This window comes from Varanus komodoensis, unplaced genomic scaffold, assembly GCF_004798865.1.
Source record: "Varanus komodoensis strain SLA01 unplaced genomic scaffold, ASM479886v1 scaffold4, whole genome shotgun sequence".
In the NCBI taxonomy this organism is placed as follows: domain Eukaryota; kingdom Metazoa; phylum Chordata; class Lepidosauria; order Squamata; family Varanidae; genus Varanus; species Varanus komodoensis.
In genome coordinates, this window is record NW_025335941.1 from 37,837,718 (window position 1) to 37,854,896 (window position 17,179).

General features: G+C 39.8%; 1 protein-coding gene across 1 annotated transcript in view; it reads right to left on the reverse strand.

Annotated features, from left to right (window-relative positions):
* The window catches only part of CFAP44 (cilia and flagella associated protein 44), a 56,264-nt gene that overhangs the window by 9,114 nt on the left and 29,971 nt on the right, over nt 1-17,179 (reverse strand). The window contains exons 17-29 of the mRNA XM_044441783.1: nt 16,352-16,579; nt 15,557-15,702; nt 14,084-14,354; nt 13,724-13,779; nt 12,339-12,501; nt 11,070-11,200; nt 8,346-8,548; nt 6,956-7,151; nt 5,096-5,273; nt 3,599-4,114; nt 2,814-3,017; nt 712-907; nt 197-307 (exon numbers count right to left, since the gene is read on the reverse strand). Of these exons, the coding sequence (XP_044297718.1) occupies nt 197-307; nt 712-907; nt 2,814-3,017; nt 3,599-4,114; nt 5,096-5,273; nt 6,956-7,151; nt 8,346-8,548; nt 11,070-11,200; nt 12,339-12,501; nt 13,724-13,779; nt 14,084-14,354; nt 15,557-15,702; nt 16,352-16,579 (2,599 nt within the window). The remainder of the gene's footprint in view (nt 1-196; nt 308-711; nt 908-2,813; nt 3,018-3,598; nt 4,115-5,095; nt 5,274-6,955; nt 7,152-8,345; nt 8,549-11,069; nt 11,201-12,338; nt 12,502-13,723; nt 13,780-14,083; nt 14,355-15,556; nt 15,703-16,351; nt 16,580-17,179) is intronic.

Sequence of the window (17,179 nt, forward strand, 5' to 3'; positions counted from 1 at the left end):
TAACAACTGGGCTTCTGCAATGTTGTCTGTTCTCAATCTGAGAGCACATTCTAAGAGTCACAAATGGCAACAACACATGCATTACCCACATCTTCTTCAATCTGAAGCAAAGTTCCTTTTTTTCAAAGGTTGATACAAACCTGTCTTGAAAAAGCAGATCAAACTAGTGAGGGTAGGAAGAGATAGCAAGACTTACTTTTTGGACACACACTGTCATCGAAGACTTCATCCTCAGATCCTGACTCTTCCTCATCACTCTCCAAACTGGACTCCTCATCACTCTCTTCCTCACTGTCTTCTTCATCATCTGGGTTAAGAAAGTACCATTACCATGCAGATAACTCCTGCTCATTTGATATGAGTTGCAGAGTAGGCTCCTCCATCATGAGAAATATGCAAAACCTAGTGCAGTCATTCTAAAGCACCATCCATTAAAATCACTGAATTTTACAAAGTGTTTAATATCCTGACCTAGACATTGACCAGGCCACACAAAGCAAATTGCTGAGCCAACATGGCCCAGGTCATGCTGTTCTATGAGAACCCACTATTCAAACTGGGCAGTAGATTAGGGCTGGAGATAAGAACAGATGTACATTCATTCCTCAAAGGTTTACAACAACCTTTGTAACTCAGAAATATGTTTTAAATGGTAAAATATGGCGTTTTCTACAAAGTCAACATATATGACACTGAAACAGTGCTTCAAACCTCCTTCCTGTTCCACCTCTTTCTTCTTAACACGCTTGATCCTCTTCTTAAGGACTTTAGTGAGGAATGTAGCAAATTTGTTATTTTCTCCCAATGATGCTTGGAAAGTAGCATAGAGATTCTTCTCTCGTTCCTGGAGCTTTGCAATTTCTGCTTTCTTATCCTCTATTTGTGCAAGATAGCTATTTAATCTGAGCTGTAAAAACAAGGTATTGGTAAAAGCTTTTATTAAATGTTCTTCCAATTCTTTCTTATACAAATACAGTTTTTTTTAAAGCTTACATTGATGGTACATACAAGTTGATATTAATGCAAGACAAAAAATGGAAGAAAGACCTCTTCTTTAAGCCAAATATATGCAAAAGGCAATATAGCCTTTACATCTGTATTAAGGTATGATAGATGCAAAAACTGAAATAGCATAAAAGAAAATATCATTCATCCAGAAGGAACAACATTAGCAGTACTCAGGCCATGAGATTTCCAGTTCAGAGACCACTAAAAAGTCAAGAGCCCAGGGCATTCCAGTTGCCCATTTCAGATTTCTAATCTGAAACACTTCTGACAAAGGAACCACCCTGGGCAAGTGGACCAAAATCATTCCATTGATTCCTTATATAAAATTTGGGAAATGACCACATTATGACCACAAATGTGCCATTTCTGAGCAAAGGTGGGCCACTTAGGGCTAGAATGCATGTCTGAAGTATTATCAGAACTGGCACTATGAAAATGTTATTATCAGTGTCACAATATGTAACATAAAATAAATGTTCCAGGGCAAATTATTTAATTGCAATTTAATTTACATTTATCAAAATAGATGGTACTGTTAAAAGCTGTATTTTTTTTACCTGAAAACCAACTCTTAATTTTAAGTGCATGCCACCGCCACAGGATCAAAAGCATACTCATTGTAAGTACTGTGTAAGTTCAAAAGAAAACAGGCCAGTTTTGCATAAATTTACTTTGAAGCAACCCATACTAAGCTGAAGTAGATACGCTGTCTAGTAAGTGTACAACAAGGCAGCCCCAGATGCCAGGATAATACACTGGTTTGTGAAAATGATACTGGGCATATTCTTGCCCCGTCATGGAGGAGGGGAAGCAGTGGCCATCCTTTCACACAGATAACCCAAAGGCAGGACAACAAATACAAATTCTATGGAGATACATGAATGAATGAAGTCAAGTGTGTTGTTCAAATGGGTGCAAACCTCCCAAATCAAGTGAAAGGTCAGCTGAAGGGCAACTTTTCCCTTGAGCCACAGACTTCCAAATGCTGAGATCTTCATGTTTAGAACAACTCCCTTCAAGGAGGTTAGAGCAAAAAGGAGGGGATAACTAGCTGTGATGATTTGTTCATTTACATAACAGCCTTTTCCTCAAGATGTAATGATGATGATCACTCTGGACAGTTTTAAAAGGGGATTGGACAAATTCATAGAGGAGGCTATCAATGGCTATGAGTCCTGATGGCTATATGTTACCTCCATGAACTGAAGCAGTTTGCCCACGTATACTAGTTCTTGGGGAATTTGGGCTGGAAAGTTCTGATGTACTCATGCTCTGCTTCAGAGCTTTCTTTGGGGAGCTGGTAGTCTGAGCAAGATGGACTCTTGGACTTATCAGGCATTACTCTCATTATATCCTGCCTCCTGCACATCTAAAATAATGCTGGGCAGCCTACTTTTTACACCAAAAATGTACCTGTAGGTGAGGGGAGCAGGAGCTTTCCCTACTCTTGCCCTTACTTTGCAATGCTCTATCATTTGAAGTACTTCTCTGCAAAACATGGAGAGGATTCTCAGCCCATGTCCAACATGAGAACCGGCCTGGGAGAATTGTGCCAGCTGCAATACTGCATAGGGAGGCAAGGAGAGGGAGGGTCCAGGTCTCCTCGACGAGGCACAAATTTTGGTTAAAAGTGTGACTTCCCCTATCTCCTGCCTGCTTCAGAGGTGAGTGGAGTAGGTCCCATGAACAACACATTAATCTGTCCTGGCCATATTTAGATTAGCTGCAGGGGAAGACCACCCTTCCCTGCACTCTGGATTTCTAAACTTTTACTATATGCAGGGACTTGTATATGTAATGCATACTTGCATTTCCTCCTCCTCACTGGCAAGGCTGTTGACACGTTCCTGGAGAATGTTCTCGTGTTTTTCGAAGTTCTTGAGGAGAAGCAGTTCTTCAAACCAAGTGATGTGGCGCAGGTCAGCTGTTTTCATTAGTATGTCCAGCTTCAGTTTTTGGTGACGTAAAAGGTGAAGCTCCGCATCAAAGGTAATCATTAGTTCATCAATCTGGAGAGCAGGTAGGATGGAGATGGTATGAGGAAAAAGGAGTAAGCAATTAACCTCAGAAATATTACTTAAAAGTACAGCTTTCAACAACATTGTTTCAAATAGCATTACTACAGTTCAAAAATAGTATTTATTAAGGTCATGTTAAATATCAGCCTGAAGCCATTTTGTTTCAATCTGGCATTTTCCAGGGACTGCAATACAGCTGAAAAGGCTTTTTTCTCCTACTTCAAATGACTGTATTGTGACTTGTGGCTGGGCTAATATTTTAAATTCACTAGGACTCACTCAGAGCATTGGCATAGGCGATTTAATGGAAATTTGAAAAAGAGCATCCTCAGCTTTCTTCACACTCATTGCTGTGACTTAGCTTTCTCTTAGAAACTGGATGTCAAAGACACAAAAATAACAAGCAAAGGCTAAACAAGAGCAAAACATGAAAACAATTCCTGTTTCCCAGATTCTCATTTACAGAAATAAACCGCTTTAAACATCAAAGTGCCCAAGATGTAAGGAGCGGCTTTTGCTAGCTACCAGATTAGGTACAACCACCTTTGAGATGCTTTATATTCTATTCTTACCCTCTTGATCAAGGTCCCCTGCATGTAAATGCTCCTGATCTCCTCCCGCCTTTTGATTTCTAGCTCCAGTTCTGTTGTCTCTCCTCGGTCAATCTCAAATGATTTGGGGGTTGATGCTGCAACTCCAGATGACATTTTCATGGATTTCAAACTGATGGCCCGTGTGATATCTAGCTCCTTTACTGAAGCAGTATGAAGAAACCCTCCTCCAAATCCCCCTAAGTTTCCAGCCTCTGCTGAAGGAATCCCTGACACGGTCTCTTTCAACTTAACCCGGTCTTCTAGTTCCTGCTTGAACTTCAAAAGTACTTCACAGTCATACTGGAAATATTTTTCTGGCGTCTCCTCAGGGAGAAGTTGGGGAATTGGAGGAACAGGGACCTGTTTGGAAGGATGCAGGGATGACTGTATAGTTCTGAGTTCTTGCACCACACACTGGATCTCTTCAATAATAGCCACTTTGAGGTCTCGGAGGGACACTATCCATTTGTTCATAGTTAATTTCTTCTCATGGATCTGAAAAGAGGATGTTACTTTGACTTGAGAAATTTAACTTCCAACAGCTAAACTTAAAAGTCAGCGGTTTTCCAAAATAAGAGTACCTAAACCTGGATAGTTAAAATACTGCATAAATAAAATAACTGTTGCTGTCTTTTCCCCTTTGCTAAGGCCTGCCACAGAAAGGATGAGTGTCAGCATCACATCCTACACATGAGATATTCGGGATGTCTGAAGTTATTTACCTAATAACTAGTAAATCATAAATATAATTAAGAATCTTTGAATGGTAAAGTGAATACTTGGCAAGAAAAGTACAATGTCTGTAAATCAAGCATTTCACAAATTTGATGCTGTGCTCAAATAGATCCCAGTTAAGTCTTAGTATAAAGCAAACTATGAAATAGAATTGGCAATGACTCCAGCCAGAGGCAGAGGGGTTGGACAATCACCTCAGCCCTCCAAATTAAAGCCTTAAATGGTATGGGATCAAGTTATCAATCTGCCAGCCTGCCTTCACTTTAAAATCAGCAAGACAGCCTCTCTCATACATGACCTTTAAGGTTAGGTGGACATAAATGAAAAAAGGCCTTCTCTTTAGGGGCCTTTGCACCTCTGCATAAAGTCACCATTGGAGATCTATCAGGCCCATCACTGCAAAATTTCAGGAAGGCCCTGAAGACCTGCTTGTTTGCTCTGGCTTTCCCTGATCAAGTTTGATTTCTGCTGTGTAGTTTCAGTTATGTTGGAGGCTTTTAATGATGTTTTATTGCTGGTATTAGTTACTTTATTAATATTGTTGTCTTACTACTAGTAGTGGGCTCTATTATGTTTTAGATTTTTATTATATGGATTTCACTAATGTAAGCCACCTTGGAAATACCTCTGCCCTGAAAGGCGACCGAGATATTTTAAATAAATAATAGTTTGTTCTCCCTCTGCTATGCATGTCTAAGAGGAAATGAAACAGCATGATCCAAAGCATCCATTTATACTCACAGCCATTTCTAGAGATACCAGTTGATTCATTTTCTTGTCAGCATTTATTCTCATGTGTTCAGGAATTTTGTAGTTAGTAGCAGTTTTCAATTTGTAGTCCCCCATGTTCTCTTGGGCGTGTTTTATATTCTCTACATCCTGGGGGTCCTCATAGTTATCACTTGGTTTGCTCTTGAATCTGCCAAACATCAACAAAAAGTATCACCCATTGGTCCAATAGACAGTATCAGTGTACAGTTTCCGTCAGTGGGAAAAACAAGCACTTTTACTGCCCAGCTCCCTCTCTGGAGGCAGATGAAGACATTTTGGTACTCAAGAGGGCGGGGGGGGGGGGGAATACAAACAGCAACTCCCCTTCCTACTAATTCAGATGGGACATAATCTGCTGGAAAGTTCTTCTCTTATTGATTTCACAATGGGAATGAACAAAAAATTCCAATGCATGGAGAACTTCACAACAGAATGAATCCCATTACATCAAACCAGTCTTCCACCTTTTTGGTACCCTTACCAGCCATAAAAATCTACAGTCTGAGGCAGTCACCTCAACCGGCTTCAGAGTATGCACCAATCACTAGCCTTAACTAGCTCATAGGAAGTACCTCTAGCCTTCTGGGGCATTTTAAAAAGAGGAATATAAAGCAACAAAGACATGATCACATCATGAAATGTGATGATGGCAGCAGAGAATCCAGTTTGTGTGAGTGAATGTCAGAAATTCAGCAACAGCATAGAAATGTTGACAACCTTCACCTCATCTGGAAAATGTCTTAATATGAGGTGAATATGAATACACTAGTGAAATGTTGCCATCCATTTAAACTTCAGTCATCAGGGGTCTATTCCTATTGACTGTGCCTTCCGCAATTGGAATCATTAGAACATGGGAGAATCTGATTATCCAAAGCAAGGCAGGATGAGAGGCAGAGGTGATCTTTACCTTCCTATTCTACCATTTTGCAGATTCTGTTAGCTAGGCTTTTTAGCCGATCAAGCAATGGTGCTTCAGAGGGGAAGGGATATAGGATGGTGGATGCTCAGCGTAACTCATATCCTAGCCTCTTCAGTTTCCACCCTACCCACCCTGAAGGAGGTCCGATCTCAAGCTCCTGCTTCCAAGGTCTTGCTCAGGGACTACAAGATTGCTCTCTTTAGGCATCTATTATATCCTGCTTTTCCTTTTCAAGAAAATTCACAGCATCTTGTACAGGGCTCTCAATGGGCTCCCATCCAGGCACTTACCAAGTGAAGCTTCTATTGCCCTCCATAGGATTAAGTGCTCCCACAAATTGGGACTTCCCTCACCTAAATATGATCATCAGCATCATATTTGTGTTGTCATCTTTTAATGTTTGTTCAGTTTTAATGAAAGTTAACCATCCAAAAAGCCTTGGCCATTGGGCAGTACAAGAAATAAATACGTAAATATTTTGAAGGTTTAAAGTGCCAGTCTGAGATTGCTAATATTTCCACATAGATGTCAACACTTGCTATATCTGCACTTGCTTTAACACACACAGTAAGTGTCTCAGAAACTATAGCTACTCTGAAGAAATATCCTGGGGGAGAGTGGGGGATAAAGAAAGGAACAAATTATCTAAATATTTCTTTTTCATCAGATTAAGTACTTCTGTCCAAAGCTGGGAAGCCCATTACACCTGGGCTTTATATGACTTTTCTCCTTCCTGCTCCTCAGGATCTTCAGATTTATTTATTATTTATCTATATATGCCTTTATGAAATTATGAAATCATGATAGTGGCACATGAGTCAAAGATGATTACCATCTGTTTAACTACCATTAACATCATCAATAAAAAGCTACAAAAAGGATTTTTAAAATCATAATTCAGGACTCACAATTCATCCCATTCATTCTTTCTTTGCTGAATCTTAGCTTTGGCTTTGTCTGCTTTTTCAATAATTTTTCTAAGTTTTTCCATTCGATTTTCAACAAGACGGTTTGCTGGTGTGTTTGAGTGGGACTTTTTCCACACTCTCTCTGTATCTGTTTCTTCTTCACTAATGGCACTAGTCTGTGATGAAAATATGGTTTCTGCAGAAATACATATATCTAAATAAGATTACATGGTCCTGACCACATTATCCATACTGTAGGAGTTTTCACCACTCGTTCTAACATGGGCAGAACAAGCCTATAGCCCCCCAGACAGCATTCAGCATGCCATACAGGATTCTTCAGATCCCTCAGAGCTCGGGAGTTGTGCCCAGATCCCTCTTCCCCTTCCCTTTTAGCAGGTGTGGGAAGAACTGCACCAGCTGCTTCTCCCAGGGCATAAAAACCTTGGAGAGGGGATAAAAAGGGGCAGGGAGAGGAGAATGGGGCTGCAGGACACAACATAGCCTGACATTGCTCCTGCCTGTTTCCCTTCCCATTGGAACTGCCCACAGCTAGACTACTAAAACCAGCTGTCTTGCTGATTTGCACTGTGGGGAGGCGGAGATCACCTCCTCTGCTTCCTCTGCCCTGCATAGGATGTCTGCAATCCTCTGCGCTGCTTATGGGCATCCCACTTGGATTGCACTTGCCACTCATGGAAGCGGTGAGGATGTAGTATTATTTGGACTGGTGAAACCAACTGAAGCTATTTTCTTGAAGGACTGTTAGAGACTAGGGGCTTGATTTGGCTTCCTTTAGAGAGACTTGGAGAACAGAAGGCATTTCTGCAGGGATGGAAGGTTGTAATGTTCAAGTTGTGCATAAGTGAGGGCAAGCAACACAAGACAGCACAATCCTGTCAAGTTAGCAGATCTACTAACCAAAATCAGATCTCCAAAGAGAGGCACCTGCATCCCAAGATGCTTCCTGGGATGGCTTTTTGCCTCTCTTCGGTATGTCTCTACATCAAAAAGTACTGTTTTTCAAGGTGTGCATGCACATGTTCATAGACAAATATCCACACATCTGTACCCTCTCCCTCAAGTGGGAAAATTGTCACTTTCAAAATTCTTACAGGCTACCAAAACTCTTACATTCCATTTTAGACAAGCTGAAAATGAAATTTTTCCCTGACTAGTAGAACTAAAAATCTTTCCGTAGAACAGAAAATTCAATTCATATTAATTAAAAGCCTGTAAAATACTTGCTAATAGATAGTATTCCATTATATTACCAAATATTACAGACATACACATACAAACGCACCAATTACTTCAACAGATATAGAACCATAAAAATAATGCAAAATTGTCAATTGTTGCAGCACTTAGACCATTTTCAAATTCTTACTGAGATCTCTTTGGCTCTCTCTTTTTAGCTCTCCTTCTTTTCCTTTCCTTTCATATTTGCTCGTTCTTCTTTGTCCTGCTTGACTTTGCCTCTTGAGTTTGTAGAGGCTTTCTGAGATTGCCAACAGTCTGTATGTGGAAATTCGGTGGTTGCTCTTCATAGCACAGACCACAATTGTATCGTACTCCAAATTGCCCCGGAAACTGTGGAAGCGAATCAAAGATATCAATTACTTTTTAAGGGCACCATGCTGTTCCTCAAGTGGCTTGCAGGATGAAGAGACAACAGCTTCGGAACGGAGGGAATAGAGATCTCCTTTATGGAAGAAGCAGCACCCAAGGAATGCTCCTCGACCTTGCTGTGGCTGATACTTTATTCAGTCTTGTGCAATGTGGTCCTGCTTTCACCCCACTGCCACCCCCCACATCTCACAACCACTAACTCCTATTATCTTGGGACACAGCTGCCAAGAGTGTGCAATACTGCATTGTTCTACCCCCATAGCTACTGAATTGTTCCCCTTAGACTGAGGAAAGACTTGACTTGTAAGAAAAAAATAGTATCATAAGCACTATAAAAATATAATCTGAAGATCTTTAATGTCAGTGTGGGAAAAACTAAAGCTAAAACTGTATAATAAATTACCAAGATGGCTTTAACCTATGGAAGCTTTTGTATATCCAAATATATTGAACTTTGAAAAGATCATAAGATATGGCGATATCCTGGATAAGGATGGTGGCCTGAAACTGGAGCAAGAAATACAAGAACAGGGACTTAATATTTCCTGGTTGTATAAGGTACAGATGCAATCAAGATATGCCAAGATCGTAAAACATGGGGGTTCTATACAGACCTAACAGAATTTGATCAAGTGATGCTTAAAACAGATGAGAAAATTATTAAAAGACTATATGTTTTTTACTTGACAGGAAAATGGAAGGGGAACAGGTTAAGGAAACTATGATAACATGGGCACAAAACTTTGGATTTAATGTTGAACTAGAAAAGTGGCAAAAACTATGGGAAAGAAACATTAAAGTAACATTAGCAACTTCGTATAAAGAAAACTTATATAAAATGTTCTATAGATGGTATTTTTCACCAAGTCAACCAGCTAAGATGTTTCCAAATATTTCAAATAGATGTTGGAAATGTAAACATAAAGTGGGTACTTTTTATCATATGTGGTGGACTTGTGATAACGCAAAAAAGTACTGGATTAAAATACATAGATGGATGGAGGAAATATTACAAAAACCCTTTGCTTTTAAACCTGAAGTTTTCTTGTTAGGCATTATACTGGAAGATGTTAACAGACAGGAAATCTATTTGATGTTGCATCTAATTACAGCGGCGAGGATTGCATTTGCTCAATATTGGAAAAGTGAGGAGCTGCCCACCGATGGATTGATTGTAAGAAAGATCTTGGACTGTGCAGAAATGGATAGACTGACTTTATCGTTGAAGGAGAAAGAGGATACTGATTTCTATCGAACTTGGGACTCTTTTTACAATTGGCTGGAGAAACAGGACTTGGTGTAAATTTAGAGATGTTTTTTAAACTATGATAAATTAATTTGAATTTGATATTAGAATGTTAAAAAGGAGGTTGACCCAGTGAATCCAATGTTTGTGATGTTTGATGTTTGGGTTTTTTTTAGTATTAGTTTAAAAATTTTAATTATATATATATATATATATATATATATATATATATATAAAAATAAATACAATCTGCAAGGAAAGAATCATAAAAGAAATCCAGTCAAAAGATCAAAAGAGGATGAGGAACACTTTCTCTCTGGAATGATATCCTGCCCCCCCACTTCCAAAAAATATCATTCCACTAGTTGTGAGGCAGGCCATAAAGGTGAGTTTGGGGGCCACGAGCAGGACTTCAGCAAACATTCCATGGAGGATGTTAATGTTTGGTTCCTGCTCTTTGAATCAACCCCTAGTAAAGCTGGGCATGACCACCATGAGCTCCTACTCAACCTCTATTCACTACCACTGAACCCACATCTTTTTCAGGATCTCCAACAGATGTGCAACACTAACTTCTTGGCTGGTATCAGTGCTGGGACCGTCAGGCCCCTTTGTTCACTTCTGTGGCTAGGTTCTAAGGCTGAGTAAGTCTGGAGTTGGTCAACAGTGTTAATGGCAACATGGGCTAGCGGGAGGGGAGGGGTCCTGCTATAATAATATCCCTTCACTCCACTTTTATTTTTTGCACTTGGTAGTAAGAGTGTGCACATCAGAGTTACACAGGAGGAACTCTTTCTACTCATCCGCCAAACAGAAGGCTGACACTTAGAGTATCTGTGGTTGGGACAGAGTAAGTTTAGGTAGGGATCAGATCTGAAACTCTGCCCCATCTTCCCCTCATACTAGATCAAGACAGCCTTCTACCTTGATTGAGAATAATAAAAAGTACAACTGGCATTTTGGAAAAAAACACTTGCAATTCCAACAACTAGTCTCTGGGTACTAGTTGTTAAAAAGGTAGATAAATTCCATGCAACAAGCACTCACATATATTTAGGCTTGTTCACCTTGGACCAAAATGAGAGCAATATAAAAAGAAACAAAGTTTCTTTGTTATTACTCTCATACATGGCAGAGAAAGCATTCCAGCTTTCCCCCCTTTTCTTTCCTGCAAAACCATAGGAAATCAAAAATCTCTCCCAGAAAATAACAGAACTAAGGAAAAATGGCACTAACCGTTCCTGTACTTTTTTCAGCCCAATGCGATGTTTTTCCTGTTCCCATGCCAATTCCTTCATCACAAAACGGATCTTGTTTGCTGTTTTTCTGTCCATTCCTGCACGAATTCTGTAGTCTAACTCAAATTGCTGCATAATTGGGACAGTAACATCATATTTGGTTGCTTAGCACTTCTTGGAACAATGAGAAAAGTTTGAAGGGGAACACTGTATGGGTCTGGTGTCTTCTGGAGAAGAGCACCAAGGACTCGTCATATTTGTGCAACATTTGGCTTATTTACAAATATAAAAAAGGGAGAGAGAAGCAGGACATGCCCTCCTACCCGGGAGCATTTCTACCACACGCATTAGATCTCCAAAGAGAAGAACCCTGCACTTCAGCCATTTTGCTCACAGCTTCCTCTGTGCTGTACTTATTCTCCCTCCATCTCAAACTGCTATTGCTTCACTCACTTATTCACTCACATTCTCTCTCTTTCTCTCTCTCTCAGACACACACACACACACACTTACACTTTGGATCAGTCCCTGCCCCCTGGATCTTTATATTAGGAAGCCATCTTGTAACAATTAACTCCCATGAAAAGACATTCCCATGACCACTCTAAACCCATAGTAGTATATAATTTGATTCATTGATTAATTTGCTACATTCATATCCCACCTTTCTTCCAAACAATCCAAGGCAGTGTACATGATACTTCTCTCTTATTTTCACAACAATCCTGTGTGATAGGTTAGCCTGAGAGACAGCGACTGGCATAAAAACATGCAATAAGTTTTATGGCAGAACAGATACTAGAACCTGAGTTTCTACCATACTGGCTCTCAAAGCTACAAGACTCTCTTGTGATCAGGCTTAGTTTAGAGAAGCCTTCTCCAATGTGGATCCCTTCAGACATTTTGAACTACAGCTCCAACCAGTCCCAGGTAACATGGCCAATGACTGAGATGATGAGAGCTGTGCTTCAAACATGTGAGAGACTCATGCTGAGGAAGACTGCTTGCTTCACAGCAAACAAGCCAATAGTGACTCAAGCAACAATCTCATGGCAGTATTCTTCTGTATTTCCCAGAGGAGTGAGAAATTGCTTATGTAGCGCTATAGGGTTTAGTTTCTCTCAGCAGGGAGTGTCCGTGAGACTTTGACCAATTTTGTAATGTATATTTTCCTTTATACACAAATAATAATATATTGACCCATTGTAAAACTCAGGGTATTCAAGTCATGAATTCCAAGTTTTTTAAAAAATTAACGCATACATACTGCCCTGTTAAGCTGCATGTGTTTGGGCAGATCACTGTTCATTTGGAGCAGATTCTGAAACTCTTGCTGTAGAGTGATCAGTTCTTGTCTCTTCATGTACTTCTTAAGTTCTGCTGCTCTCATTATCTCATCATATTCCTTTTTTTGTTTGGCATTCTCAATACTATAAATGCATGAAAAATATAAAGAGAAGGCAGAAGGTGATCATTATAACATGGTCACCTCCTACTGTTGTTCAACTTCTACTTTGGGGACCAGCTCAAGAAGGTTGTGTTTGGGAAATATTGTTCATCCCCATAGATTCTCCGACATGGAGTTCCTCAGGGGTCTGTTCTGTCCCCCATGCTATTTAACACTTACATGAAACTGTTAGTGGGATCATCTGGAGTTTTGGACTGTGTTGACATCAGTATGCTGATGATATGCAGCTCTTTTTCTTTTTTTCATCTTCAAGTAGGTGAAGCTGTGGATGTGCTAAACCAGTGTCTGGCTGTGCCCATAGACTGGATGAGGATTAATAAACTAAAACTCAATCCAGACATACTGTTGGTGTGTGGTTCCTTTGAGCAGATGGAAGGTGTTTAATCTATTCTAGATGGAGCTACACTCCTCTTGAAGGAGCAGGTTCATTATTAGATTTTAGCCTGCCCCATTAGCCATAAGGTTCCCTGGGCAGGAGCTTGGAATTGTCCTTGATCCTTCATTGTCACTCAAGGCTAAGGTAGCTTTAGTGGCTCAGAGTGCCTTCTACCAGCTTTGGCTGGTGGCCCAGCTATGCCCCCATCTGTATACAGATACTGTCATTTCAATAATCTATCCTCTGGTAATCTCTAAATTAGATTACTGCAATGCACTCTAGGTGGGACAGCCCTTGAAGACTAATCAGAAACTGCAGGTTGTGAAAAATGCAGCAGCCAGACTAGTAAGTAGGACCCATATCAGCCTGCTTGCATTGGCTGTCTGTAGGCTTCTAGGCCCCAGTGCAAGGTGCTGATTTTAACCTATGAAGACTTATGCAGCTTGGAAACATAACACCTGTTCAAGCACCTCTCCCAGCCACAATCTACTTGGACACTGTGCTCAACCTCCAGGGCCTTCCTCCAAGTGTCAATTCAAGGGAGGCTTGGAAGGTGGCAACAATGAAGAGAACTTTCTCTTTAGCAACCAGGAGCATGTGTGTCAAATCTGACATCTTGACAGATATAACCTGCCCACCCATTCCCTGTTGCCATCCTGGAAATGAAGGAGAGAGATGGCGAGAATAGCCACAGGACTTGCCCACAGACAAACTGGCATAGGGCATGCTCCATTTCAGAGAGATCATCTGGCAAAACCACTTGATGACCCATAGACAAAGCTACAAGACTCACATTTAGCACTTTTACCTATAGGCATTAGGATCCTCAATATCTTTTGCTGCTCTCTCTTTATCAAGGCCTCCCTGTAGAAGAATGAAATTAAACAATTGGTGGCACTATCAATCAATCAATGGCTGGTATGACTGTCCCTAAGGTTAAGATAGAACTCTATGCTGCTCTTCATAATCACAATACTATGTGCCAGGGAACCATAGTTATTTTCTAATAATCACGGCATAATTGTTACTTTCAAATGATCAGACCCCATCCCTCTCCTCACTGAAAAAGGTACACATGGAAAGAGAAAGAACTAGGAAGTTCCCAGTCAATATGCACTTTAAAACAGGGTGAGGCCTAAAGAATAATGTCTTCCTGACAATTACTTACCCTTGGAGAAGGGACCTTAGTCTTGAGCACTTTTTTAACCTCCTCAGCAGAAAGGATGTTATAAGTAAAGATGTTGCCATCAGCTCCACAGGTCACCAGAAACCGATCATCAAAACTTGTACAGATCCCTTGAATTTTCCCATAGTCATTATCATGTAGGCTGAATGACCAATATCCAGCTATATTGTCCATTGAAAATTCACTGTGGTGAAGAGGATAAATCCTCACTGCTCCATTCTCCATCCCACAGAACATCAGTAAACCACTGGAGCTGTAAATGCAGACAAAATTAAAGCAACTGAAATATTTTCTCCAGAATACCCTATAAAATTGGCATCTAAACCTGTTTAGACTAGGAATAGTGCAGAAGGTTATACAGGCTGATGCAGAATAATAATATATTAACTATTATCCAATATATAAACCACTCTACATTGAGAGATACCCTAATGTATAATATATGTATAATATGTATAAACGCTATAGTAGAAGAAACAGATCAATAACAGTGGCTGGAATGTATGCACCAGTCAGAAAATGCTAGCCTGAAAAGTACCAAGCAATATCAGTGCATGAGGTGCTGCTCCCCATACCTGGAATGCTCTCCCAAGGAGATTTACCTGGAGTCTTCCTTACTTTTCGGTGCCAGGTGAAGACCTTCCTTTTTAAAAAAATATTTTAATAATTAATTGCAATTTGGCCTTTGTTTTGTAATAACAGGCCGCCCAGAGGTGCTGTGGCACAATTGGGCAGCATACAAATGTTTTAAATAAATAAATAAATAATAAATGAGCATGCTTGATATTGGCTGAGAGGATACTCTGTAAGGTGGAGTCTGCCACACTAAAGGCTCTATGCCTAATATCGTCTAGCTTTTGGTGATAGTGAATTAAGAAATGCAGTGGTTATTTCAGTCTAAGCATGCAATGCATGTCTCTTACAAATTTAGGGATGTTACTTAAATAGTACAGGAACAAAACAGGTGACCTGCATATTTCTTGAGCCATCCACTTCTCTAACATGCTGTTTGGTTGGACAGAATCTGATTCCACTTTTATGAGCTCATATACATGCTATCTTCACTATGTTTACTTTTGCTTCTTGCCTATGGCTCCCTAAAACTCAGAGCCATCTCTGCTAATGGATGGAATTTAAATAATTTAAGATTCAAATGTGTGAACATTACATATAAAATGGAGACAATGGAATTTTTGCCCTCTCTATATGCCCTGATCAAGATGTGCAACCTGCATGTAGAGGTGATACTAGGTTGTTGGATTTTGTTTGTTTTAACTAATCACTACAATTCAAAATAAGGATGTTACATGCTAAGCAACCAGCTACAATATCAGCTGGTTGGTTCTTGCAAAAATTCACTTTTTGTTTCTTGTATAGACCTGTGCATCACAAAACACAAGGATTCCACACATTTCTAAAACACTCAGCTTTGACATACTGCAAATGTCATATTACCAAAACCAGATCTGTCTAATGGGATTGTCATCTGCATCTTCTATAGGAATAACATCAAAGGGCTCATCTTGCCTAGCCTCAGGATCTTTTTGGTGCTGTATAGGAGAAAATGCACAGTGGTACAAGAATCCAGTGTCATATTCGCCCTGAAAAACAGACAGATTACATCATGAAGGGTTATTAAGAAGAGTAACTTTGTGAAAATACTTAAATGTTTTACAAGTTATTCCCTTTTCCCTCCCACTGCCCTCAAAAACCTATTACATATAAAAATTACAGCCTAAATCTTCTCCTTTCCATAAAGCTGGATTCATCACAACTGACATTTCATACCATATAATTTAGAAATGCATTTCAATAATTCAGGCTGTGAGACAGGGCACACTGTCTTTGGAAGGCCAGCTCATCTAGCAAAGCTGCAAATCAATGGAGGGCAGAACCAGTAACATATACAGATGCAGCAGCCAAAAGTTTGCCTTTTCTGAGGAAATGGCTTATCTGTTTGGAACACATTCAGAATGGACATCTTTTCATTTAAATTTTAATCTCATATCTGAGGTTGTCAACAAGACAATGAAAGTGATGCCAGTACTACAGTGCAAAGAGACTGTTTTATCCCCTCTGTTCCAACTTCTGACTCTCATCAAGCTGGAATTAAATTGAGAGAAGAAAGAATGAGACTTAAAGGGCCACCTTCACAGTCATTTAAACCACACCCATGAGAGGAGAAATCTTTGAGATGGACTGGATTGAAATGTGTAGCCTTGTATCAAAACAGATATAAAACAGGTTTACCAAAGATAGCCAAAATTTCCCTGGTGCAGAATAAAACCCACAGAGGATGGGACTTGGAGTCTGTGGGATATAGATGTCTGGCAGCGGTTCCTCTTCCTGAAGTTGTTCTTCTGGAAATTCAATTTCTTCTAGCTCTTTGCCTTGATCCATTTGCTCTTTTATGAACTTCTGCTTTGCCTTCTCCTTTTCTATTTTCACTTCTTCTCTTCGTTTAATTTCCTGTTCTCTCTTTATTGGAATAGTAAAATAAGAACGTAAGAAAGGCCTGCTGAATCAGACCAAAGGTTTGCTACAGTGACCAACCAGGAGCATCTGGGAAAACCCACAACCAGGACAGGAAGACAAAAATACAGTCCTGTATTTGACAAATATTTCCTTGCCTTTCATTTGAACATCTTGATTCATTTTCTATGGGAAAAACCATCTCACCAAATCATGTTTTTGTTGTTTTTTTGGTTGTGCATTGTACAATAGTGCAAACCTTCAGCATGAATTCATGTAAGTGTGAAGCTGTGTAAAAATGCCTCATGCTACCCCAATGAAAAGCAGCAAAGTTGAGGGGTAGGTGTTTTATGGAAATCAGTATGGCCAACATAAAATTTATTTTATGCATTGGAGGAGAATTCATTGGCTTAGATACATACATTTGCTCAATCATTTGAAGAAGAGAAAAAATGCACTGGATAAAATAGTATTTTATGTAAAAATACTGAACAATAATGTAAAAAGTTATGTTGTGCTATAGGGTTTTTGACTATCCCATATACACCATTTTGAGAAACAATGCATATAATGCGTTGGATCCAAAAGAACTGTGAGCAAAAAAGA